The sequence below is a fragment of the Cyrtonyx montezumae genome, unplaced genomic scaffold (assembly GCF_038088225.1).
Source record: "Cyrtonyx montezumae isolate F1298 unplaced genomic scaffold, pur_monq_1.0 scaffold_17, whole genome shotgun sequence".
NCBI lineage: Eukaryota > Metazoa > Chordata > Aves > Galliformes > Odontophoridae > Cyrtonyx > Cyrtonyx montezumae.
This window is the reverse complement of record NW_027071903.1, coordinates 35,068,019-35,093,074: the sequence shown is the minus strand read 5'-3', so window position 1 is coordinate 35,093,074 and position 25,056 is coordinate 35,068,019. Positions and strand designations below refer to the sequence as shown.

Genomic DNA, 25,056 nt, shown 5'->3' with positions numbered 1-25,056 from the left:
TCAGGGTAAGGTTCAGGAGGGACAGCTGGCAAACACAGTTAAGAGCTGCAAACATTTGATTTTGTCCAACAGCATTTTGCTGGGGGAAGGGGTGCAGTGCAAACAAGCTCCAGAGCATTCACATCTCTGAGACCGTTTGGATCCCACTGCTGCTTTGATCTCTGTTCCAGACATGTGTCCTCTCCCCCTGGTGCCCCAGAATGTATATATGTGGGATGGAAGGGGGAGTAGGAAGAGGAGCTGCATCTCCTAGGCACTCCCTTTCTTCTAGAGGAGTATCTTGAGCAAGCTTCTTCAGCCCTGAACTGTCTGGCAGAGTCAGCAGATGGGGATGCTGGTGGTTGGAGCTGCTTCAGCTCTTCCCTGTCAGCTGGGGGGGGAATGGGGCACAGAAGTGTTGGTCACAGCTTGGTCTGGTGGACTGTGGTCTGTGCAGGCAGCAACTCCCTTGCACGCAAAGGGATTGGAAGAAAGACTTGGAAGGGCCTCTGGGGTCTGAAGAGAAACCTGCAGCAGTGGGTGCATCCTCTGCAGGTTGCTCCCAGATTTGGGAAGGATGGAAACATCACTCAGCAGATGTTGTATAGTATGTCTGGGGCTGTTCAGCCCACCCAGAAGTGACAGGGCCATAGATGACAGCTCTCAGAGAAGTCATCCCAAGGGCAATGCAGCCTCAAAGCATCCCATCGTGCTCAGGCACAGCCCAGAAAGTGCTCCTTGGTGCCCTGCTGCTTTGCTGTTGCAATGGGGGTTAACACCTGAGCTGAAGTGGCATCACAGCAGCCCTGTTGAGGCACGGGGACCCCAGCAGAGTACCACGTGGATGGCACTGCCGTGGGGACACATGTCCCATCCAGCTCAGCCCCAACGCAGAGCCGATCCCTAAAGGGTGCCGTGGCCGCGTGCAGGCTGTCCCCTCTCCTGATGTACCTCCTCCTCCAAACCTCGCTCGTCCCTCCCACTCCCTCCCAATGCTCGCCTGCTGTCAGGGAACAGGGGAAGGCTGGGGATAAGGAAAGGGCTTTCCGAGCGGGGCTACCACTCTGGCTGAGAGCCTCCAGCAGATGCTCGGGGCCCGGGAGCCCCCGGTGCTCCCATGGATCTTCCCAGCGGGATGCTCCTCGCCTGTTCCCTCTGCCTCCTGCCCGGTAAGCACCTCTGTGCCTGGGGAAGGAACTCCAGTTGGATTAGGAAGGGGGAAGGAAGGTGTTTGGGAAAGCCCAGGTTTGATGGGGCTGTTGGAGAAGTCTTTGAGGCAGGCAGAGAGTTAGTTGGAAGGGATGTGCCTCCCCATCGAGCCTGTGGGCACAAGTGGGATGAGTTAAGTGGCTTTCTGCAGTAGAGAACTGAGAAAGAATAAGTCCCCTAAGCAGCCAGACCCTTTTACCGTGGGTTAATTTTTGCACCCTTCATTCAGTTTATCATCCAACTTACCCTGCTGCCCGTGAAGTTGCTGTGTGAAGGAGAAGTGCCTGGGAATAAACAAGCAAAGCAAGTCTTTAGGTCTGTGTCTTGCTCACGGATGTGGTCCCGCAGCCCTGTTTGCCTGGGATGGGGCAGAGCTCAGCCCCTCGCTGCCTGCTTGCTCCGTCCTGCTGTGGTTGCGGCTGGCAGCATCCTGCACACCGCCCGGGCTGGGGCAGCTCAGCTTCAAAGCGAAGAAAAGGTCCCATTCCCTCTACCAGGAGCGCTGCCGGCTGCGCATCCCCGGCAGCACCGAGTGCTGATGCCACTGTAAACATTTCTAAACGTCCCGATGGAAAGCGAGCCAACACTTTCTTTTTTTTTTTCGTTTTCCTTTTGTTTTTCTCCTCTCTAATAGCGCCGTTGCTGGATGGTTTCAAGCCAGCCGCGGCGGAGCTGCTTTTCTGTGCCTAATGGGGACCATGTGTGCAGGGCTCGCATGGCGGCGGCTGCGGGGCTGCCTGCGTGGAGCTGCGGGGCAGAGCACTGTGGCCGCCCCGTCTGTGCTTACGTGGGCAACCGAGTCCCTCGGTGAGCTCCTCTTAAAGAGCTGCTGCTCGTAGGGCTGTTGCAGAGTGCGGTAGATCTGTGTTTCTGCTTTGGGCTGAACAAAAATCCTCGGGTGGAGCGTTTCTGCCGGCGGGGATCTCCGTCTGCGTGATGCCCGAGGGTGGTGGTGCTGCTCCTAGGGGTGGTGGAGTCACACAAAGGGTTAACACCGCTTCCAGCACAGCGTGGTGGTCTCAGCCCAGCCGGACCCAGTGCTTTGGTGGCTGTATTTCAATGTATTTTGCAGAGGACTGACCAACTCAAAGCACGTTTGTGCCACGTGCGGGCACTGAGCCTGGATGTGCACTGTCAGGAAATGTTCCTTCGCTGTGCAGGCAGCCACTGAGTGTCCTGCTGGTCTGCAAGGCACTCACCCAGGCTGGGAACCTCGAGGCACTGCCACGTCCCAGTGCTGGTGGGCATGGGGCATCCCCCAGGAGTTACTGCAGGGGTTACTCAGTACTGGGGGGGGGGGTTCATGATGCTCAGGGGCCACCAGGGCCATGCATCCTGTGGACAAATACCTCAAATCCAGGCCGAGGGCTTGCTTACCCCTCCAGGCAGTGGTTGTGTTGGGTGATAGCCTGTAAGAAAGGTGCAACCTACACCATGGGGACTGGGTGGTGTCTGAACAGCATAAATTTATTTGGGAAGTCATCCTTAGATTCAGTAAATTCTGTTATTTCACAGCATTCGTTTGTTTCCCTGCGTTAGTTTCCTTGCTTAGAGAAGGCAGTCAACTCATCCCTTCACCATAGGGTCACCAAATGGTAAAACCCTTGTGCTTGGGATGGTCCAGGTGGGGTCACAGGGGACCTCCAGCAGTTGTGCCTAGGGCTTTGCTGATGGGAACTAAACACTGAGGGGCTGCAGAGCCCAAAGATCAGGGCTGGACTGTCCCACACCTCAAGTCCCCCATCCAACAGCCAAGGTTTGGCCATTTGGGCAACTTGAGTGTAGGAAGTTTGCCTCCATTTCAGAGCCTTAGGATGAGCCTCCTGTTGGCACCTCCCCTGGGATAGGAGCATGTAGAGAGCAGCTGATATTCATCCCCCGTTGCTGGTTGTGTTATTCCTGGTGAACACGCTGCAAATGAATAATCAACGCATTCCTCGATGCTGTTAAACGTGGTCTGCTGCAATTAATGTGGTCACGCTGCTCCTCCCCTGCTTTTGGGGGGCCAGAAAGCTGAACTGTGGAAGCACAAGGTACTCCTGTAGCGAGTGCCCCGGGGATGTTTGTTAGACATTTTGTGGGTAACCAGGAATGTTACAACACGATGACTGATCTTCTGTTCATCCCCAGTATTCCCTGGCTCTCTATCTGCAGCTGTGGCAGCCACCGAGCCCTGCTTGTTTCCTAATAGCTGATGACAAATGCTGGCTATGTGATAGCGACCTGGAGAGGAATTTGATAGAGGCTGAGGCTGGAGGGAGGCATGGGAACAGCTGGCCCAACCTGCTCCTCCTCGGAGCCTGCTAGCTTTTGCACAGATACTCCATATCATCCTCAAAGGATTCCCTAAGCCGATCCTACGTATGAAAGTAAACAATATGTGTGACAGAAGGATTGCAGAGGAGCTCTGATGCCACCAAAGACCACGTGGCAATGGGGATCCCATCATGGGAGCCAGGCTGGCTGCCCTGGACACACCGGGGTGGCATGGGTCACAGCTGTGCAGTGGTTCAGTGGCAGTGCTTTAGAAGTGTTGTCCCGAGCCATGGAGGAGGAATGGTGCAAAAATAGCTCTCCTGCTAAAGCTAAAGAGCCCAGAGATTGGGCTTCACCCTGTGCTTCCACCTTTCCTAAGCTGTGGCAGCGCTAGCTTTGGGGCTGCCCCATGCAGTCAAAAACCCATACAAAGCACAGTAAAATTGAATTTATTCTAACAGATCTGCTGCACAGACCAGATCTCCTCGAGTTAACAGTTTGCAGCAAAACAATGAGCAGCAGCCACCGACTTCTTAGCTTGGGGCACCGTGGCAGAACCTTCACCCACCCCATGAGGACCAGGAGGAGATGAGTTGGTGGCAGGGTGATGGGTGGATGGTTGGACTAGGTGATCTTAGTGGTCTTCTCCAGCTTTTGTATTCCTATGACCCAGCTGGAGGCACAGGCACTGGGAAGGAGGATGGCACAGGGATCCTGAGAGCATCCCTGGCTCAGGGCTGCATAGGGAGGACTTATTTTTATTCTTTCTGGCAGCATTGATTCCCAGTATTGTTCCTCAAATGTGCTTTATTTTTCCCCTTTTCAATATTTGACCTGACAAGAATCAAAAGTTTGGACTCAACAGAAGTTCCAGTTCGGAAAGGAGGTATTTGAGGCTTCCTGCCTTGGCGTGATTACAAGCAAAACATTTGGGTTTTGGTCACATATTTATGATAGTGATGTCACTTCTGACAAGAAAATGAGGCTGAGCCCTTCTGGTTGCTAAATCTCCTTGACAACTCCCATTAATTTAAGCCGACTTAAATCTTGACGTGTTTATTTTCTTTCTTCCTACCTCGAATGCACCCACATCTGTCTGCTTTCCAAAATTCCTTCCCTCCTGTGTCCACATCCCAGCAGCATTGCCATCCATTGTCTGGAAGCTTTCTTCCTGACTGCTTTGTTTTTCTGCCTGGTACCTGCTGCAAGCACCGGGCATGGGGGCCATCAGAGCCCATGGCCATCTCTCTGCAATACTATGGGATTGGGTCAAGGTCATCTACGGGCCCTCATGTCTATGTGGGCACTATTTGTAGATAAAAGTACCCAAAAGCTCTTTTTATTTTTAAAGAGGAGGAGCAGCAGATTGGAGTCCAAGCAGCTCAACAGAATTTGGGATCTTTGGGTGGATGGCTCTGGTGCTGGATGAGCGGAGCTCTGCTCTTGTGGTCTCTATCTTTCTGTCCCTATGGGACTCAGTGGAAACATTTGAAGACAAAGAGACCCCAAAATGCTGAGTTCTAATACCTAAATCACTCCAAGGAAAATGTGAATGTTTGAGAGCAGCAGTGCTGTACCCCTCCCAAGGATTTCGAGGGGATCAGTTGGGATGGGAGGGAATGCTTTTTACCATTACCCTGCTTTTTTTCCCTCTATCCAACCCTGAATGTAATCTAACCAAGCTCGACTCTCAGTCTGGCTTTCCCCTTCATGCTGTGCCTGTCCTTTGAGGATCCAAGCCATGGGAAAGTGCTTTCCATCTTCACACTCTGCACACGTGCATTAATTGGCCCACCCCACGATTCTCCCTGCTTCTCCCTATTTAGAGGCTCCAGCCAAGAGCCCAGAGCTGCCCACAGTGTTAAAGCAAGGAGCTGTGGGATGGGTGTCCCCAGCTTGTCCCAGCATTCCTGCTCCCCAACACCACCTTTCATGCTGGCTCCACTGACCAAGGGAAATGCTGCTTCAGTGCAAATTTGGAGGAAGTGATCACCCCAAATGCACCCTCCTCACCCTCTGCCTGCTGCTCGATTCCTCCTTGTCACCACTGGGCAATGGCTAACTCGGAGGAGGTTTTGATTTGTTTTGCAATGTTAAATCAGGTCAAACTACCACAAAATGTGCTGGCTCTCATTCTCCCCAGTCTCTTTTTTATTTTTTTCCCTGCTTTCTAGAATTTCTTTTTGTAGGATTATAAAGCTTCTTACCTCAGCTCTCCCTGGCGAGACTGCCTTTCTCTATTTATCAAATCAGCATTGCCAATTTGTTACCATGATTGCAAAAAAATAAATAAATAAAAGCAAAAAAAAGTAAAAAGCAGGTTTACTCCTAACATTCCTACCCTAGCACTTTCCATCCTAAATTTTCTGCCTGGGAAGCAGCATTCCCAACCTCTTCTGTTGTCAACTCCTTCATATCCCTGTGAGTACCAAACGTGATCCCTCTTCTGCCTCTGAAGCTGCCTTACGAGTGATGCCAGGATTCTTCATTTGCAGTGGGCAAGTAAATCACGTCTCCTACATCCCTTGGTGACTGCAAGCGGGGTGGGTTGAGGGCATCTGTGGTCTCAGTCTCCCCTCCATCGTGGATGATGGAGGCAATGTTGTGCCACCGAGCTGCTGTGATGGGATCAAACCAGTTCTGTGCCATGCCAGACCGTGGTGTTGGGGTTGGAGGAAATTCTGGAGAGCATCTGGTCCAGCTGTGTGCTAACTGGGCTGGGCTGTGGGAATATCCCCATGGATGGGGCTCCAAACTGCTCTGGGTGACCTCTACAGGGTCTGACCACCGTCACTCTAACAAGAGCTTTCTCTTTCTGTCTCTGTATTGTGTTTAATGGGATCCTTCTCTCACCAGGGCTCAGTGATACCTTCAACATTGACACCAAGAGGCCCAAGATCATTGCCGGCTCTAAGGATGCGTATTTTGGCTACACAGTGCAGCAGCATGACATTGGGGGCAAGAAATGGTGAGTGAGCTCTGAGAGAATGGATCTACAACGCCCTAAGGATATGTGAGCATTCCCTGCTCTTCTCAGCCTGCTGGTTTGGGGCAGGCATTGCCCAGGCTCCATGGGAAAGGGAGCTTTGGTACTGGTAAATGCAAGATGTAAGTGAGGTTTAGTGCTGGATCCAAGTTATGTGCACAGAGCAGGGCTTGCAGGTGCTGCAGGGGCTCTCTTCCCACTCCAGGCAGGTTCACAGCTCCCCAGGGCTGCTCAGCCTCCAGCACTTGTTGGAAACCCATCTGGACTTTGGGTCAGGGCCATCCCATCTATAAAATGTTATAGAGTTTCCACCAAAGAGGCGATGTCTGCAGAAGTGATCAGAGCTGCCTGCGGCAGTCAGGAGTGCAGGATGACACTGGGATGAGCTCTGCTCGGGATTTTGTTCAGATACTGGAGGATGGGGCAGGAAGGAGGTGGTGTAATCCAGGAGGCAACCCCATCCCCATGGCAGAGCTGGGACCTGAGCACGTGTTGTAGCTCCCAGGGAGTTCATGGCAGGGTCTCCTCCAAAATATGGTCATGCTGAGCATTGGGAGGTCCCCACTGCTACGCCCCAGTGGTCCACGAGCAGATTTGCATATGGCATTGGGGAACCTCTTCCTAGCAACGATCCTTTCCATCCTCACTGTCCAAGGACCTAAACTACGAGACGCTTTCCCCACTGTCCAGCTTACAGTTAGCAAACCAGAAATTCCTTCACCCTTCCTGCGCTCAAGAACGTGGCTATTTACCCAAAGTAAGGCTTTCTTGGAAGGGTGAGGAATTTTGGGCAGCCTGCCAGCACGACTGCTCATGGCCAAAGCCACCGGAGCAGGGAGTGAACACAGCCGTGAGGCAGCTCCTGTAAATAGAGGACATTCCAGCAGTTCCCCCCTGTGCACAGCCCGGGAGCAGCTCACAGCAGCAGCGCTGCTGTTTTGCTGGGAAAAACGTGTGGTCCAGCTCCGTGTGATGCTGGAGTACGTGCCCCTGCAGCACAGCTGCTTTGAGCCCAAAGGGATCGCTCTTTTAGCCCCAAACTCTCAGAGTCTTTCTGTGTTCAGGCCACAACCCAAACACGAGCTGTCCCTGTGTGCAGAGGTGCAGCAGAGGGCTCTCACCACACCAGCAGTGCCAGAACCTCGCCAAAAATGTGAGGTTGGGGCTAAGCCTGGGAAAGCACTGATCAGAGACCGCAGTTCTTTGAAGCAGATAAGGAGCAGGAACAAAGTGTCTCTGCCACCACATTCCTGCTGCCTCTGCTGCTCCGTTTCTATATTGCTTTTAATCCTTCAAGTGCCAAAACATTGGTGGAGAGCAGAAACCGGTGAGGACAGTATGTGGGCTCAGGTGCCACCATGTTCCTCAAGTGACAGAGCGATGTCCACCTGTACAACCTCCTCTAGGGGCCCTGTGTTAGCACAGGGTTGGACTGGGTGGTCCCCATGGGTCTCCTCCATCCCCTCCAGTTTTGTGAGAGCGGCAGCAGGGAGCCAGTCCAGCTCATGTGGTCTTCTCCCACATCTCCTATTCCAACGTCTGCCAGCACTGAGCTGTTGTTTTCACAGAATGAGTATCCCCAGTTGGAAGGGACCCGTAAGGATCATCGAATCCAACTCTTGGCTCCACAAATGACAAAGTTTTTCTCCACCGCATGAAGAAATGGATGTTCTCTGCCCCGAGTAAGCATAGGCATATACATAAATACAGTGTGTATTAGAATGGGCAATTACATAGTATAAAATGTCTATTAAATGTGTGCATCATTAAAAATGAAGCCAGTGTGACTCACTCTGGTTAAAGGATAAATGACTGAACAAACAAAACCTCTGTAGTATAAACCAAGGACATAGAAAGCCATGTGATAATCATCGTGCAGAGCCTCAGCCAGGCTGGAGAGCTGCCAGGGGCAGAAGGAATGGGAGCAATATGGCAAAACCACGGCTACTGGAAGGCTGGAGCTGGGCGAGCAGCACCCAGGAGCTCAGAGGAGTGAAATGGCTGCGTCTGAAACGCAGCTCCTCCAGGAGTGATGCTCTGACAGTGCTCAGCCATACAGCTGCCAAATACTGACTGTGGAATCTGAGGATTTTGGCACCTCTGCTCCAGTCTGAACCGTTTTAATGCTGCTTTTGGCCAGTGTGGATGGCTGCAGGAGGATTGCAAAGCAGCTTCTATACGTGTGAGTGAGAGTATAGGAATATCTGCGTGTGTGTGAGTACACAGATATGATTCTGCAGGCGTACTTTGAGTTGTGACTCTTTCTCTTGGAGTAGCAGCCAGACAGCTTGCACGTGGGGGCTACAACGGCAGCCCTAATAGTGGAAAACCTGGGAGGAAAGAATCCCGATTATTAAACCCTGGGGGAAGAAAGCAATTGGAAATACACTGCTCCAGGAGCTCTCTGCTTCGTGGGGTCGCGTTCCCTGCTGGCAGGCAGCAGTGCCTCCCAGACCTCCCTCTTGCTGCTTCTCTCCCTTTTTTGTGAAGCTGGAGGTGTGAGCCGTGCTCTCTCCAAGAGTGCAAATGGAAAAAATGACAGTAGGCTCCTGAAAGTCATCCTGACGCACAGACCAAACTCTGCCTGGAGCTGGTGGGTCCGAGCATCCCAAAGCCCTCAGGTGATGCTGTGATACTCACCGGGGTCAGCATTTCCCCATCAGACGTGGGCAGAATTTGGGGTTAAAGAAGATGGAGGTGCTTTTGGGGTTGGGGGATGACAAGGTCCCAAAGAGGTGGAGCTGCTCCTCTTCTTGCTCTGCTCCGTTGTGCAGTTTAGGAGTACTTGAGATGTGAATAGCACGAATCTGAACAGGCCTGTTGCTGTAGATGCATTTATTTGGGAAAAGTAAGGATGTTCAAGCATGGAAATGGGGAACTCAGCATTGGCACAGGCAGCTCAGAGCAGTGGTGGGGTCGCTGTCCCTGGAGGTGTTCAAGAACTGTGGAGATGTGGCTCTTGGGGACATGGTTATTGGGCACGGTGGTTTGAGTTGGGGTTGGGCTTGCGGAGGTCTCTTCCAATCTTAAGGATTCCATGAATCCCATCCCCACCAGGCACGTGCATAGCAAACACAGACTGGAACTGCATGAAGTTCAGAGGGAAAGCTGAAAGATCCCTCTCCCAGGTGCATCTCTCAGCCCTCCATCATCTCAGCATCCCTGGAGCAGGAGCTTTCAGAGGCAGCAGGGCCCAGCCCCGCCGCCAGATGTTTTGGATTACCCCCCCCTGGCTCCAGATGGATGGGGGACATGGGATGGGGCAGGGGCCAGGGCTGCAGCCTTCATAGTGCTGCACAAAGCCCACCCTGATCAGATTAGCACTGCGCTGCCGAACCAGACAGGACTTTCCACTGCACCACCTGGGAGGGATTTATAGGGGAAAGCTCAAGGCAGGTGTCTGCAGCAGTGTGCTGCAGTGGGGAGGTGTGGGCAGGCTGGGGGCACTGCGTGTGTCATCTGAGTGTGTTCCCAGCCAGAAGCCCCAGCCACCGCCCTTGGCTTTCCACCACAATATTCCAGACGCCCACATCCTTTTCCCCAACTAAATAAAAAGTGTGAGGATGGGAGGAGGTGGCTGTGCCATGGGGCAGCAGGAGCATCACTGCTGCTCGTGCTTGCGTGTGCTGAGCACTTCCAGCTATCCAAAACAAACGAGGCATGGGGAGAACTGGCCGTGGAAGTGAAACGCTGAGAATAAACATCCATTAGACTTCTGAAGCTGTAAAATAATAAATATAGCATTCTCAAGCAGGCTGGGAGCGGGGCTTTGCTAATGCTACTGGCAAGGTGGCATCGTCCTGAGGGCATCGCCAGCCACTGCAGCTTGTGCTGCCCTGACCCCTGCACGACATGCAGTGCTGCAAAGCTCTGCTTGGCTGTGGGATTTGGCCCTACAGCAGCAGAAGGACCCCTGGGGATAAACCCCCCAGTGCCCGTGGAGAGCAGCCCCAGCGACAGACGTGACGTTTGCAGTCTGAGTGCTCGTGAGGGAAAAAGGAGGAGGGAGAGGGGAGAAAAGTCTGCTCGGTGGATTTAAAGCTATAATTGTGCTGATCTGGAAAAACAGTTAAAGGGTTTGCTATTTCCCTACTACTGCGAGGCTTTCTTGGCTTGCAACTCTCCTGTGGTTTGGCCAGTGCCCGAGTGCTGGGATTATTTTGGTGAGAGGGTACATAGCTGCAGAGCATTCCTTCGGCGCGGGGAAACGTCTGCTCCTGGTGCTCCCTCCCACCGTGCTGGGGATGGGGGGTTGCACTGCAGCCCCTCTCTACCCTCCAGTGTTCATGGCCCGTTCCTGGTTCTGTGTTATTTTGAGTGTGATTCAGGGGGGGTTTAGCTGTGAGAAGCCCAGGGCTCTGTTAGTAGCATCACTGAGCACCGTGGAGGAGAAGGACTCATCCTTGGAGAAAATCTTCCAGCTGGTTGTCACCAGCTTCAGGGCTGGATGGCATCAGCCACAAGCTTAGGTCCCACCGTTTGTATTTATCATTTTTATTTAGAAAGCCTTTCATTCAGTTGGAAAACAGTCCTGTGCTCCTCGTGGCAGGACTTGCAGAAGAGAGGAGGAGGTCCTCCTGCATTGCTCATGGGTGCATTCCTTCAGCCTGCCTCAAATCCAGGAGGAAAAGTGGAGCTATAGATACTGTGCAGCAGATGTTTATGAGTGGAGATGGTGTTACTCCTTCCTACCCCGTATTGCTCGACCATAAGAAGGCTCCTGTGGTCATTTCTTTGCTATTTAGGGTTGGGAGGTCTCAGAGCGTTGCAGGGCAGCTGGATGGAGTCGGTGACCTAATGGTGGTGTGGGAACCACCAAGAGCATCGTTTACAGGTGATAATGGGCAATTTGGGAAAGCGAGAGGCAGCGAGGGAGAACAAGTGTCAGAAATCAGGGTTTGCTTTGGAAATCCCCAGTAGAAATCACTGCTAGGATTGGGATGGTTGTGGTGCTTGATGCCTACAGAAAGCACCGACCAACTGCCCCAAACACCACGGTGGAAACCCACAGCCCAGGGGCCTTGCCTGCAAACACTCCTGGGTTGCCATAGCCCTACGTAAAAGGAAAAAATGACACCAGGAAAAACAAGAAAGTATCATTATTTCTGACCACAGTATTCTGCGAGTTCCTCAGCCGTGTTCTGCAGCACGCCCATCATACGCTATTTTAGGGAGAGCTCCAGCCATGCTGCTCTGTGTGATGTCTACAGAAGTGTTATGGCAGCAGGGACACTGCATGGCTTGCTCTTTGGTCCCGTGTCCTGTTGGAGGCCCCCTTCCCATTACAAGACTGCAATGGGTGGAGATGGCACAGCCATGGGTTGTGCCTGGAGCTGTGCTGTGTAATTAGGAGCATCCCTTCCCGGCTCGACCTGGGGAGCTGGTTGGACTACAGACGTGTTTATGTTCTGTTTTGCAATGAATGGGTTTATTATACAGCAGGGAAAACACCAATCAGCCCTTAGGAAAAGAAGCAGTGAAGGTGCCTGTGCTCATTGGAAGCAGCAGGACAGTTTCCTGCGGGCTTCCTCCATGCAAGTGGTGGCTGGGAGGGAATGGGGATGGAGCTTATGCTCAGGGATAGATGAGCTGAATTCTGCCATGTTTCTCCAGCACCATCTAAAGCAAGGTGGGAAATCCTTCCTTGGGATGGAGCATGCAGTGGAACAGTGCTCCTGATCGCTTTGATCTCCTTGAAGTCCCCCTCTGGACTGTTTTTTCTCTACCCTTGCCAGTGTAGAGAAAAATATCTCCAAGTCCGTTCCCCTCCCGTGTCCAGTCCAAGCAGCCACGAACCAACTTAAAGTTTTCCACTGCTGAACTCTCCCTTTCCTGAACCCCCTTAATCACTTCTTCATCCAGTCCCATCTTGAATAAATTAACTCCAAGTGAATTTGCCTTGCAGGAGATTAAGTGTCCCATTGATTGAAAAATCCTGTGAAAAGCATAGTTTCTTCTCCATTCCTCCCTAATCCCTGCATTCCCAGATCACCAACGAGACATACCTTCTTTTCCTGACTTCTTTCCATTTAATCAAAACATCTTGGGGCTCGGAATGAGCTTTGCAACCTCTCCGTGGTGTGTGGGGAGTTGCTCCCTGAAGTCAGAACGTGGCTGGGTGCTGGAGGTCCTAGGGGGCTTACAAGGCGTCCTTCATTTGGGGTACACAGCACCAGTGGTGATCACACCACTCTTCTGCCTGGGGAGAGGTGAAAGGGATGAGCTCTGCAACACGCTCTCCAGGGAAGGGATGGGTTCTCAGCATCTTCAAATCACAGTTGGATGGTTTTGGGGGAGGTGTGATCCAGCCGAGCATCATTCATTGGGTTCATTACTGAGCTAACCTGCATGAATTAATGCCTGTGTTGCAGGGAATTTCACCAGACAGCTGGGCTAAGGGGAGAAAAAAGAGAAGCATGGTTTGGCACCAAGCAGCCAGGACTCCAGTTGTTCCAGACACTGCAGTGCTGTTGTCTTTCAGGTTTTGTGCTGCCACCCATGTTCCCGTGCAATGAAACCACCTAAAATAACGCAAAAATAAATAAAATTCCCAGATTTGCGTTGTTTTGGTGTTTGATGTGAGTCATGCACAGTCAAGGAGCATGGAGCAGGGCAGGGCCATGGAGCAGGGCAGGGTTTGGTGCTCCAGCAAAAGTCCCAATGCCCCATTTCAGAAATTCAGTTCTTATTGCATTGGCTGAGAACATGACGTGGGCATTTCCATCCAAACCTTTGTTTTCAGCTTTTTTTTTTTTCCCAGGAAAAAATGTTAAAAGTATGTCCTCAGTCATATTGCTCTGAGCAGTCTGTGAGCTTCACACTGAATTCCTTCTTTTGTTTTCCCCATAAGGACCGCATGAAAAGGAAGGCGAGGGAGGGATGGTTTGGTTCTTGTTTGCTCTTAAATCTTCCTTTATTAGCCGAAGCGTGATGCAAGGCCACTGCTCTGGACTTTGCAGAGGGCTTTGCTCTCTCAGGACCACTGGGATGGAAAGGGGAGGATTTAGGGTGACCCAGCGTTGCATGGGAAGACGTAGTGGGATGCTCTCATTGGATTCAGGTCATTTGGGATAGGATATTTTAGGAAGTTTTGTGATTTTTTTTAATTATGGGGGAAAAAAAAAGGCAATTTAGGCCATGAGTTTTCAAAACCAAAAGACATAGAGAGGGGCTGGTAACCTGCGAGCTGGTGCTGCTGCCTTTAGGGGATGCTACCCCAGTCCTGCAGCCTGCACCATCACCTTCCCAACAGCTGGAAAAACCTTCTCCTGAGCAGCCAATTTTCCACGGGAATTTGACAGCTTCAGCTAATGAATCACTTCTATTTAACCCAAGAGAGAAAACAATGCCATTGTCTTCGGAAGGCAAAAAAAAAATCTGTTTTTGTGAGCTTCACAAACCCTTCGTGCATTTCCGCTGCATTTATGGCAGTGGCTGTAAATATTTGGGCTTTCTTGGAGCCCCCAGGCTTGATGTAGGGCTGGGGACTGGGAAGAATGGGCTGTTCTGCCATCACCACACTCTGTTGCTTTACACATCGCTGTTCAGTGTCGGTGACTGTTAATTAATGGGTAGTGTGATAATAGTGATATGGGTGTGTAAATTAGCGGGAGATTTCCAGGTTGGATTTTCTCATGGGGAGATTAATTCCTGGGCTGGGGAGCACACATCCTGCAGCCCTAGAGGGATCCTGGACGTAATGCTTTGGGGGCCACCACAGTGAAGGTGCTCCAAGTTCCTGTTAAATCCCATTTGTGTTCAATTCTTGGGGAAAGAAGGGTGAACAGATGAGGACTTCATACTTTGAGATGCCTCAACCTTTATGTCTTCTCATCTCCAGGGTTTTATCTCGTCTTCCACCCCAGCATCTTTTCACATTTCACATCTGCTGCCTTCTCTTTTTCTGACCATAATGATTTGTGGGGTGGAAGCAGAGAGCCATGAGCAGATTCCTTGTACGTGTCCAGAAGAAGGTACCAGAACCTCTGGATGCCATTCAGGACGGTTCCAAATGGTTGATATTTCATCCTAATCAATCTCCTCATTAGCATTGAAGCTGTAAGACAGGAAGTATTTCCATGGGAATCCTTAAATGCCTCTTAGATTTTGAAGGTTTTGGTTGGTGAGCAATCCCATTTTAGAGTGATGGAATAAAAGAATGAGTGCTTACTGTCTCTGTAGAAGCAGTGTTTAAAAAAAAATACCAGTTCTGGCCTAACTGAGAACATCTGTGCTGGGAACAGTGGCTTTGCCAGCTGTTGTGTAGGGCAGCCCAGAACAAAAGAGGTCCTGTGCGTTCGGCAATCCGGATGGGGATGGCTGCATCCACCAGTGGATTCTTAAAACAAAATGCAGTGGACCAGATTTATTTTGGGCCAACACGCTGGGAGGAGAAGGTGCCAGGAACCCGTGGTTCAGATTATTTTTGAACTGGCCTGGAAGAAAGGGCCGAATTCCTCAGGTCCTGCTCTCCTCCTCCTTTGGTTTGCTGCTTTGTTCCAGTCTGGTCAAGTCCACAAGAAAGTGAGAAAAATGCTTGCAGTGTCCCAGACGCATGCCACAACCTTTCTGGCTCTATGTGCTTCTGTCAGCTGATAAACCTCTGCTTATTTCAACGTACAGATGTATGCCCATCATCTTTGCCTGTCCCTGAGCTGGTTACCACTGGACCACTCTGGGCTGATCTTAAGTGAGCAACTTCAACAAGGAGCAGAACTCCTGGAAATCCACTTTTTATCTTTTTAGTGAAGAATATTCCCCGTGGGCCTCAGTGTGAGTTACAATTACTTATTCCTTTGGGTATTGCCTGGCAGGAGCCAGAACTCCATCACATGCGTCTGTGTCCTGAAGGCAATACTGGCACTGACCACTCTTGTTCCCAATCCCAGCCCAGCCATGAAAATACAACAGGGTGAAGCACCCTCTGCTCCTGCCCGTGTTGCGGGTTGTGCAGACCCCCACTGGATCTGTCAGGCAGTGCTTTCCAGCAGCAGTAAGGCACACGGCCAATCTGTAGGTTTGCATGGGACTGGGGGGCTCTGGGTCTCACCTTGCAAGAGGCAACAGACGAAAATGTTTCAGCCACATCCTTGCAGGGAAGGGTTTCATGTTTTTTCATTTTTCTGATGACAAGTCAGCCTCGAGACACTGACAGGTGCCTCTTTTTTGCAGGCTGGTGGTGGGGGCTCCCTACGAGACCAACGGGCAGCAGAAGACGGGAGATGTCTACAAGTGCCCGGTGACCAGCGACACTCACAGCAACTGCACCAAGCTCAACCTAGGTACTGCATCCCAGGGGGTGAGGGCTGCTGGCTCATTATTTCAGCTGTCTGTGTGACTCCCGGTGCTGAGTTTTAAGCACCAATAGGACAAAATGAAGCAAGTCAGGATGGAGCTAGAAAGTTGTTTTGTTAATAGAGCTTAAATTTCTTGATTCGTTCAATTGGGACAAAGTCAGCAGTGGGGAACGACCACCTCCATCTCATCACACACCAGCCATACAAAGAGCAGGATGTCCCAGGCTGGGGGATGAGCTCCTCATATTGCCCTGTGTCAGTGGGAATGCAAGAGCTGGGGACTTTCCCAGGGTCTTGAGAAACATCTCTGGGGCTTAGGGGTAAAGTCTTGAGTGGTTTCACAGCAGAGCAGAAGTTTGCACTTTATTTATCATAATTATTCATCTAAACTGTTATGGGTTTCTACCAGAGCTGATAAGAGAGAAGGATCTTTGGCTCATCCACGGTGTTTGATTGATTGGAAACAAATATGGTTTGGTTTGAAAACATTGTGGTTTATTATTATTATTTGTTTTGTTTTTATAAGAACTTCAAGATTTTTCCAGTGAATAAATCTCTCATGTAAATCTGAATTTTGCTAAAACATTATCCTTTCCCATTGGAAACCAGTTTCAAAGGAAAACAAAATCAGTTTTGAGAGCACATTCTGTTTTTATTTTTATTATCTTGTCTAGTTAGCACTGAAGCCACCTGAGTAAAAGCAGGCCCAGGGCTGCAGTGACACTGGGCATTTCTGCATGGCCAAGGTGTGCAGAGCAGGACAGCTGTCAGCTGCCACAGGAGCTGTGCTGTGCTTCTGCCTGTCTGTGCAGAGCTGCCCATGGGTACCAGAAAGGCTGGTTGGACACTGCTCCCACTGCCTCCATCATCCCCATCATTACCATTTTTCCCCATCCGTTCCCATTGTACCCATCAGTCCCTTTGTTATCGTCCCCATTGTTCCCATTATCCCTATCCTCCCCTTTGTTGTCATCACCCACCACTGTTCCCATTTTCCCCATCAGCCCCGTGGGCCCCACCTGGGTTCTCAGCCCAGGTCAGTGGGCATCAGCAAGGGTTAAGTTTCATCAGCTTGGGTGGAGGGAGCTTGGATGCATTCGTGAAGCTGCACTGGGGGTATGAAAGGGTTAGACAGTGTTTTTGTCGAAGCTAAATGCTATTCATGTTAACCAAAATAAAGGGTTGCCCCATGGGCCGTTCCTGGTTTCTGGAGTGTGACACTGGAAATGGAAGAAAGGCACAAACATAAATGCATGCTGGCCCAACATGAAAGGATGAGATGCTAGAGCTGCTCAGAGGGGTTTCTCTCCTAAGGACCTACTACGTAAGAGCCTGTGACTCACAGTTTCATTCCCAGAAGACATTTCTCTTTGTTTGTTGTGGCAAGAAAAAAAAAATAAAAATCTTATCTTGACAATCTGCTTCAAAAACAAAAGGGAAAGCACAAACTCTGCAGCCCTCCGTGCCCCAGCTCTCACGGCAGGGATGCCCCGTGCAGGCAGGCAGCAGCTAACTGTGTCCTCTCTCCAAAGGAAGAGTCACCCTGTCCAATGTGTCTGAGCGCAAGGACAACATGCGCCTGGGGCTGAGCCTGGCCACCAACCCCAAGGACAGCAGCTTCCTGGTGAGAGCCGGGGCGCCCTCTGTGATATGCACGTGTATCAATGCATGCTGCTGTATTTATATGCATGTTTATAACGATGCACGTGTGCAAATGTTTTCCCAGCTCCCAGCATGCCCTGCTGGTGGTTCAGGGTCTGGGTGGAGGGCAGCTGTGATGGTGATGCTGGTGCTGGTCATGGTGGTGGCGATGCTCCAAGCGATGCTCTGAGCCCCTGCGATGAAAAAGTGTCATTCCCCAGGACCATCCGTGATGCTTTCTCCCATTCCTCCAGGCCTGCAGCCCTCTCTGGTCCCACGAGTGTGGCAGTTCCTATTACACCACCGGGATGTGCTCCCGTGTCAACGCCAACTTCCGATTCGCCAAGACCGTGGCGCCAGCTCTGCAGAGTAGGAGAAACTCTTGCATCCCCTCTGTCCCTCACCCTGTGGGGTTGGATAAATTCCCCAGAGGTCCCTTCCAACCCCTACAGTTCTGTGGTTCTATGCTTGAAGCTAGCATAAGTTTCTGCTCCCAGAGCACTTCGGTACCATTGAGCAAACAAAGCTCTGTCGGTGCTCACGAGAAGGAGAGATAGCAGAGGAAATTATTGCAGGGCAGTGATTCAAAGGGGGTTACGAGCACAGACATCTGGTAAACATTTTCCTTCTGACTGACACCCGGGGAAGACAAAAATACTTTATTCTTCCAAAAGCAGAACAAAAAAGCATCCAGAATATTTTATCAGCGCAGCTCAGAAGGCAAAATAGGGAAAGAATTCAGCACTTGGCCACATAAAACAAAGAGCTCATTGACTGGAAACTAAATATCCTGGCCCCAATTTGTAGATCTGGGGGCACGATTTGATTTTGAGATATTAAACAAGCTTCCTGGCTTTCCTGTGGGTGGTGGGAAATTACAGAAGGCTGTCCTGGGGTCTCAGCTCTGCAAATGCTCCTTCTCCCCAGCATGGCATGGGGAGGTTTGGGCAGTGGGGGCAGTTGGGGCAGAGACCAGCACCAAATTTTAGGTGCTGCTTCCCTCGCTGTGACCAGAAGATGCTTTTTGCTCTCGTTGCAGATGGGTGTTTTATAAAGAGGGCTGTATGAGGCGGTATGAAGGGCCAAATCTGAATTAGAAAAGATACTGCGGGGTGTTATTTTTAGGCAGGGAGGATGCACGTGGCTTCTTTCTGCCCTGCTGAAGTGAATACACCCAGAAGGGCTTTATGAGGGACTGAAATAAGATGTTTTTTTTCAAACAAATCATCAGAGCGAGTACCTGACGGCGAGGAATGGGGCCGTAAATCCCCACTTCTCAAGAGCTGCCAAGGGCTTTCAATACCACAGTGCATATCTTTCACAGGATGCCAGACGTACATGGACATAATCATCGTCCTGGATGGATCAAACAGCATATATCCCTGGGTTGAAGTTCAGCACTTCCTGATCAACATCTTGAAAAAATTTTACATCGGGCCCGGCCAGATCCAAGTAAGTGTCGTTGTCCTCGTGTGTTGCCGTGCTGTGTCTCTGTGCAAAGATCCCGTTCAGACAAAACGCCGTAATCTGGCACCACATGTTCTCAGTGTGAGCACTGGATGCTTGAGTTGTAAAGCTGAGCCCATGGAAATAATGCTCACATTAATGTCCCTAAACGAGCTATGGGGAGCACAGCAACCCACACCCCAGCCAGGCATGGGGAGGATGAAGTCACATGGAAATGCAGTGGTATTGCTCTGGGCAGACGCAGTTATGCACTTATTTGTGCAGGGATTTTGCACAGCTCTGTGAGGAGGAAAGGGAGGAGAGAGGTGCTATGGCCACTCCTGATTCCTCAGCGCTTTGCACAGATAACCCTCAGTGGGTCCTATCTGGAGGTGGTGTGGATCACATGATGGCTGCATCATCCCACACCTGTACACCCAGAGAGGGCAATAGCAGGCAGAAAATGGAAACAAAAGTGAGCAGTATCAGTGGTCCCATAGAGGGAAAACTGGAGCAAATAGAGAGTGGCCGTAAACTGCTGTGGAGGTCGGGTCCCAGTGGGGCTGGGGATGCTCAGCTGCTGCCTCCTCTGACCTGGAGTACGGTGAGCTGTGAACTGCTGCATCACTGTTCTGAATGGCTTTCTCTTTAGTAGGTGAGCACAACTCCAAACAACCATTTTGGCTGTCACTGCTAGCCCCAAACCCTGGTTAAAATACCCCTTGATTCACCTTTCACCACTTTCCTTTTTTGCTTTTTGCTTGGCCCAGCTTTACTTGGGCTGTGGTTCCCAGCCTATGCAATACATCCACGCCATAGATCTGGGAAAGCACCCCTTCAGGTTGCTGTGCCCCACTGTGCAGCAGGCTTTGGTGTGACATATCTGTGCTCTCTAGGTCGGAGTTGTTCAGTACGGAGAAGATGTGGTCCACGAGTTCCATTTAAATGACTACAGGTCTGTAAAAGACGTGGTAGCAGCTGCCAGCCACATAGAGCAAAGAGGAGGCACGGAGACCAGGACTGCCTACGGGATAGAGTTTGCTCGGTAAAAATCCCTCACACTCACCTTCATTCCCATGAGTTTAAACTCAGTGCCTTCTCTCCGTTGTCGCACTCCATCCCTCCCTGCAGTCTGCAAAGCTGGGGGCACAGGGACGCTGCCTTGGGGACGTGCTGGGGTGGCCACGACCCCTGCAGCGACCCTGAGCAGCCCAGGGCATCTCTTCAATTGCAGCTCGGAAGCGTTTCAGAAAGGTGGCCGGAAAGGGGCAAAGAGAGTAATGATTGTAATCACAGATGGAGAGTCGCATGACAGCCCAGACCTGGAGAAGGTGATCGAGGACAGCGAGAAGGACAACGTCACCAGATACGCGGTGGCAGTGAGTAGCGGGGTGCTTCTGGACAGCTCTGTCCACAGCACAGAAACGCCTGATCTCCACGTCCCTACCTCCACCCTAGGTGTTGGGTTATTATAACAGAAGAGGAATCAATCCCGAAGCTTTTCTGAACGAAATTAAATTCATAGCGAGCGACCCCGACGACAAACACTTCTTCAATGTCACGGACGAAGCGGCGCTCAAAGACATCGTGGATGCGTTGGGGGAAAGGATTTTCAGCCTGGAAGGTGAGCAACGCCTTCCCTGCCCTCCCCAAATTCCAACCCAGTCAACGGGAGCTGGGATGGCATCTCCACTTGATGCTCATGCCCTAAGCTTGCCCTAGGTTGAGCAAAGAGGGGGGAGCTTTTTGGTTTTCACCACTGAACTTATCTCCATTTCATAAGGAAAGGGCACGCAGGGACATTGAAACAGAAGATGGAAGGTTTTTGTTGAATATAAATTTTGGTCAAACCAGCTCCTAAGCTCCCCACAAGCTATCCCAGCCAACCCAGTGCTTCTCCATGGCAGGATATGTCACAGGCTGAGGAATTTCATCCAGTTGTAATGAAACAAAACCCTTTGAATCCACAATTTCTTTTTTTCCCTAACCCTACAATTAGCAGCTAGGAAACAAGGCAGCTGCACAGAAGCAGTGCTCACACTATTTATTCTGCATTATTCGGTGTCTCATTAGCAGCACAAGTGTGTGTAATTGTGGTGATTGAGGGATATTTGTGCCAGCTGAGGTCGTTTGTGCTCAGCAGGGCGGAGGTGCTCTCATCCCACCCGAACCAATGTTATCCCTTGCAGGAGAACTTTGCATTAAATGCAGAATCTTTTTTCCTTTTTTATTTTTATTTTCTTTAAGGAACCAATAAGAATGAAATCTCGTTTGGACTGGAGATGTCCCAGACTGGATTCTCATCACACATTGTGGAGGTAAGAGAGTAAAGCTGCTGTGCTCCTGTAAATACCTGTGGATGTTTACAGATGGGGAAAAGAGGTGGGAAGGGGATCAGTGGGTGCTGCACCAGCACAGCCTGCCCGGGGAGTGGTGGGGTTGCTGCACCTGAGGGTGTCCCAGAAGTGTGGGGATGTGGCACTGAGGGATGTGGGTGATATGGTGGGGTGGGATGGAGATCTTGGAGGTCTATTCCAGCCTTAATGCGTTTAGGGATCCCACTAAACCATCCTGTTGGGGTCACGGGACCATAGAACCACTGAGGCTCACGGATCACCTTCACTCACGAGAACGATGGGGAAATGAGAACAAGTGGGAGAATGATCTCCAATGGGCAAGAAATAGCGTAACAAGTGGCTTTAAAACAAAGGCAGCCAAAGTAGATGCAGTGCTAACCTCCTGCGTGCCGTGCCATCTCTGCAGGATGGGATCCTGCTGGGAGCTGTGGGTGCCTACGACTGGAATGGGGCCGTGCTGAAGGAGACCAGCAGTGGGAAGGTGATCCCGCTGCGTGAATCCTACCTGCAGGAGTTCCCCGAGGAGCTGAAGAACCACGGCGCGTACCTGGGTGAGGCAGCTCAGCTGGGCTCTGCAGCTGGGGTTTGGTGCTCGCTCATAGGAAGAGCAAAATACGTCCCAAACTGGGAAGGGTTGCCAACATCGGTGGTAACATCCATCCATGTGAGACCTCTGGTAATCCCAGCACTAAGGGAGAGCCCCGCAGCGACTGTGTCACGCAGCACGAATGTGATTTTGGTGCAGGAGGAGCTCACCCCAAGTTCTTACTGGAACAGCTTAAAAAACACCGATGAAATTTCATGCCCAGGGAGGAAATACCTGCTGTGTTAATCTGTTCCATGTGTGGGAGCCCCGCAATGAGGATCCCGGGCTGGTTTGCAAAATGAAGCCTCTACCCGGGCTGTGTGTGCTGGGGTCTGGGGCTGCTCGCTCACGGGGACACCAACAACCCCAGGCACTTCTTTCCTTACTGGAAGTGGTGGGAAAGACAGAAATAGTAAGGAAACCCCAGTGCACCCTGCTCTGGGATCTAGGTGCTTTGAGATTGATGCTCTGCTTAGAAATATCCCCTCAGGATGGGAAAATGTAGAGAAGACAAAGACTAAGGTACGGTCAGTGCCCAGGGAGACAGGGTCTGTGAGCCCCAGCAGACCCCAGGCATTCAAATCTCAGCTGGGTGTGACCATGGGGGATCTCAGCCAGCCTGGGGCTGGCTGTGCTTTGAGGCTGCAAAATAATTTGAGCAGCATTTAAAGACGGCTGTGAATGTGTAGGAACCTGGAGCTGGCCACAAGTATGAAAAATGGGGTTTGTCAGCCCCACAGTTGTATTGCTGTTGTGTAAGTTGCTCTGCAGCTCCGTGTGCAGAAATACCAGGGTCAGAAATCGGGATTGCTTGGCGTTGTTAGCTTGACAGGGTTATTCCCATAAGCATTTGTGAGCAGTGTTTGGGATAGGCTCATGGCTTTTATTGCACTGTGAATTTTCACTTTGAGCATCAGTGAAATCTTTTGTGCATGTTTGGACGTGAGTCTGGAGGAGGGATGCAGTGGCTCTGCAGCAAAATCAGTGCGTGCATCCTGCTAGGGTTTGCTTAACTTCAAGTGAGCCTTGAAATACACGTGGGCAGGCTGTGAAATGGCCCCACTGCCAATGAGAGGTGTGTGTTTTGCATGGGGTTCACTGGCTGCATCGATGGGTGCCATACGCCTGGAGCTGGCTGTGCTGTCTAAGTGACTTTGGAGAAGCCTTGGTCACAGCTTACCAGCAGCTCATAGATGACCCCATGCAGGATGAAGGACAGGAGACAGGCATGGAGCAGATCTTGCTCACCCCACACCCACCCCACAGGTTACACCGTCTCCTCTGTCGTGTCCACCGCACGAGAGCGGCTCTACGTCGCAGGAGCACCCAGGTTCAACCACACTGGGAAAGTCATCATCTTCACCATGCACAGCAACCGCAACCTGACCATCCACCAGGCGCTGAAGGGCGAGCAGGTAACGCCAGGCATGGCTGCACTGCCACCTCCTGCTCCTCCCCTCTCTGGATGCCAGGTGCATTTTCCCCATCTATTTTGTATCCGAACACGTGAATAGTTGGGGACCTCTGGGCTGCTGCTGCACACGCAACCCCAAAAGGAATGGGAGAGGAGGGGACTGGAGCTGTCCTTGCGGGCAGGGTCACCGTCTCCAGATGCTCCCACCTCACTCCTGTCTCCCCCAGATTGGCTCCTACTATGGAAGTGAGATCAACTCCCTGGATGTGAACGGTGACGGTGTCACGGACGTTCTGTTGGTGGGAGCCCCCATGTACTTCAGTGAGGGAAGGGAGAGGGGCAAAGTCTACGTCTACACCCTGCAAAAGGTACAAGCGTGTCAGTGCCACCACGGCTCACAGCACCCACGTGCCACAAGCCTATTTATTTTGCAGAGCTCACCTCTTGTTTATTTCCCTTTGGGGATTTTCCAGGCTCTCTGCTGACGCCGTTTCCCACTTTCTCCTTGCAGAACCACTTTGTCTCCAGTGGGGCCCTCGGGGACCTGCAGAGCTACCAGAACTCACGCTTCGGATCCTGCATCGCCGCTGTGCCCGACCTCAACCAGGACTCCTACAACGACGTTGTCATAGGAGCACCTTTGGAAGATGACCACCAAGGAGCGATCTACATCTTCCTTGGCTTTGAGAAGACCATCCTGAAGAAGTACAAGCAGGTACAGCTCTTTGGTTGGCTCCATCAGCTGTGCCCGTGGACACTGACTTCACCAAACCCAAGCTGAAGTCAACGTCCATCAGTGTCCATGAGCACAGTGACAGAGTGCTCAGTCACTGATTTAAGTGGGTCAGGAATTTACGCTCCGTTTTTTCTTGCTGTTCAGTCACCAGTTATTTTGTTTTGGTGGGCTCAAGACAAAACAAATGTGTGGTATGGAGAGCATGCTCAGCGTTCAGCGCAGCAGTTTGCTTCAGATAAAATACTAAAAGCACTAGTAAAGAGTAGTAAATGCCAACAGAAATCTTTGGATGATGTCTCCAAAGGGAAACTTCTCTCATCCTCTGACAAACGAAGTTTGATGCCGTTACTTGGGAAGAGGCATCCTCAGTAACCCAGGAACATTGGGGGCTGGCACTGCAAACCTTGGTGCACCCAGGCTCGCATGAACACCCATCCTTCACGAATGCTGACTTTGTAGGCAGAGGTACAAACTGGGCTGGATTCTTTCCCTTCTGCTTTTCAGAGGATAGCAGCTGCAGACCTCGGACCAGGCCTGATGTATTTTGGATGCAGCATCCATGGACAGCTGGACCTGAATGAGGACGGGCTCATAGACCTGGCTGTTGGCTCCTTGGGGAACGCTGTGGTGCTGTGGTTAGTCCATCTCATTTGGCACGTTTCCCTGCCCAAAGCTCATTGCAATGTGCTCACGTTTTCAGGGGAAAATGATCTCCCAGAATCCTGACTCATGTTTCCAGAATAACACCCTCTGTCCGGTGGGGCTGTAGGATTCCAGATGCAGTTGAGCCCTAGGAGGACATCAGGGATGTTTTACATGGAATCCCAACGTTAGTTCCCTGGGAGCTTCAAAGCAGTGTATTCACCTGATGATACCCAGACTCTTCCTACTCTTATTTAATAAGACAGCTTCGTAATTAACAGCTGGGAGGTTCCTTGGGGCTGTTAGGATGCAGGTAGCTGCCCCAGTGGAGATGCACTACCTGCACACCCCCTGGGGCCGCAGAAGCACTAATGTGCATGCAAAGCAACAAGTCCTGCTGAGGTGCTCCACTCCCATATGCAGAGAGTAAAGGCATAGAGGAAACCCTATGCTTCCAGGGCTACCCAGCTGAGCTGAGAGCACGTCTGCGTGCTACCTTTGGTCTTCT

The 25,056-nt window shown here is 51.2% G+C and overlaps 1 protein-coding gene across 1 annotated transcript in view; it reads left to right on the top strand.

Moving 5' to 3' along the window:
- The first annotated feature begins 1,008 nt into the window (after nucleotides 1–1,008).
- The window catches only part of ITGA11 (integrin subunit alpha 11), a 31,878-nt gene continuing 7,830 nt past the window's right edge, over nucleotides 1,009–25,056 (top strand). The window contains exons 1-15 of the mRNA XM_065734100.1: nucleotides 1,009–1,148; nucleotides 6,301–6,412; nucleotides 15,602–15,711; nucleotides 17,259–17,350; nucleotides 17,622–17,736; nucleotides 18,692–18,819; nucleotides 19,710–19,858; nucleotides 20,048–20,192; nucleotides 20,272–20,437; nucleotides 21,061–21,131; nucleotides 21,577–21,721; nucleotides 23,023–23,171; nucleotides 23,398–23,538; nucleotides 23,682–23,885; nucleotides 24,411–24,541. Coding sequence (XP_065590172.1) covers nucleotides 1,097–1,148; nucleotides 6,301–6,412; nucleotides 15,602–15,711; nucleotides 17,259–17,350; nucleotides 17,622–17,736; nucleotides 18,692–18,819; nucleotides 19,710–19,858; nucleotides 20,048–20,192; nucleotides 20,272–20,437; nucleotides 21,061–21,131; nucleotides 21,577–21,721; nucleotides 23,023–23,171; nucleotides 23,398–23,538; nucleotides 23,682–23,885; nucleotides 24,411–24,541 — 1,910 coding nt within the window. The 5' untranslated portion in view covers nucleotides 1,009–1,096. The remainder of the gene's footprint in view (nucleotides 1,149–6,300; nucleotides 6,413–15,601; nucleotides 15,712–17,258; nucleotides 17,351–17,621; nucleotides 17,737–18,691; nucleotides 18,820–19,709; nucleotides 19,859–20,047; nucleotides 20,193–20,271; nucleotides 20,438–21,060; nucleotides 21,132–21,576; nucleotides 21,722–23,022; nucleotides 23,172–23,397; nucleotides 23,539–23,681; nucleotides 23,886–24,410; nucleotides 24,542–25,056) is intronic.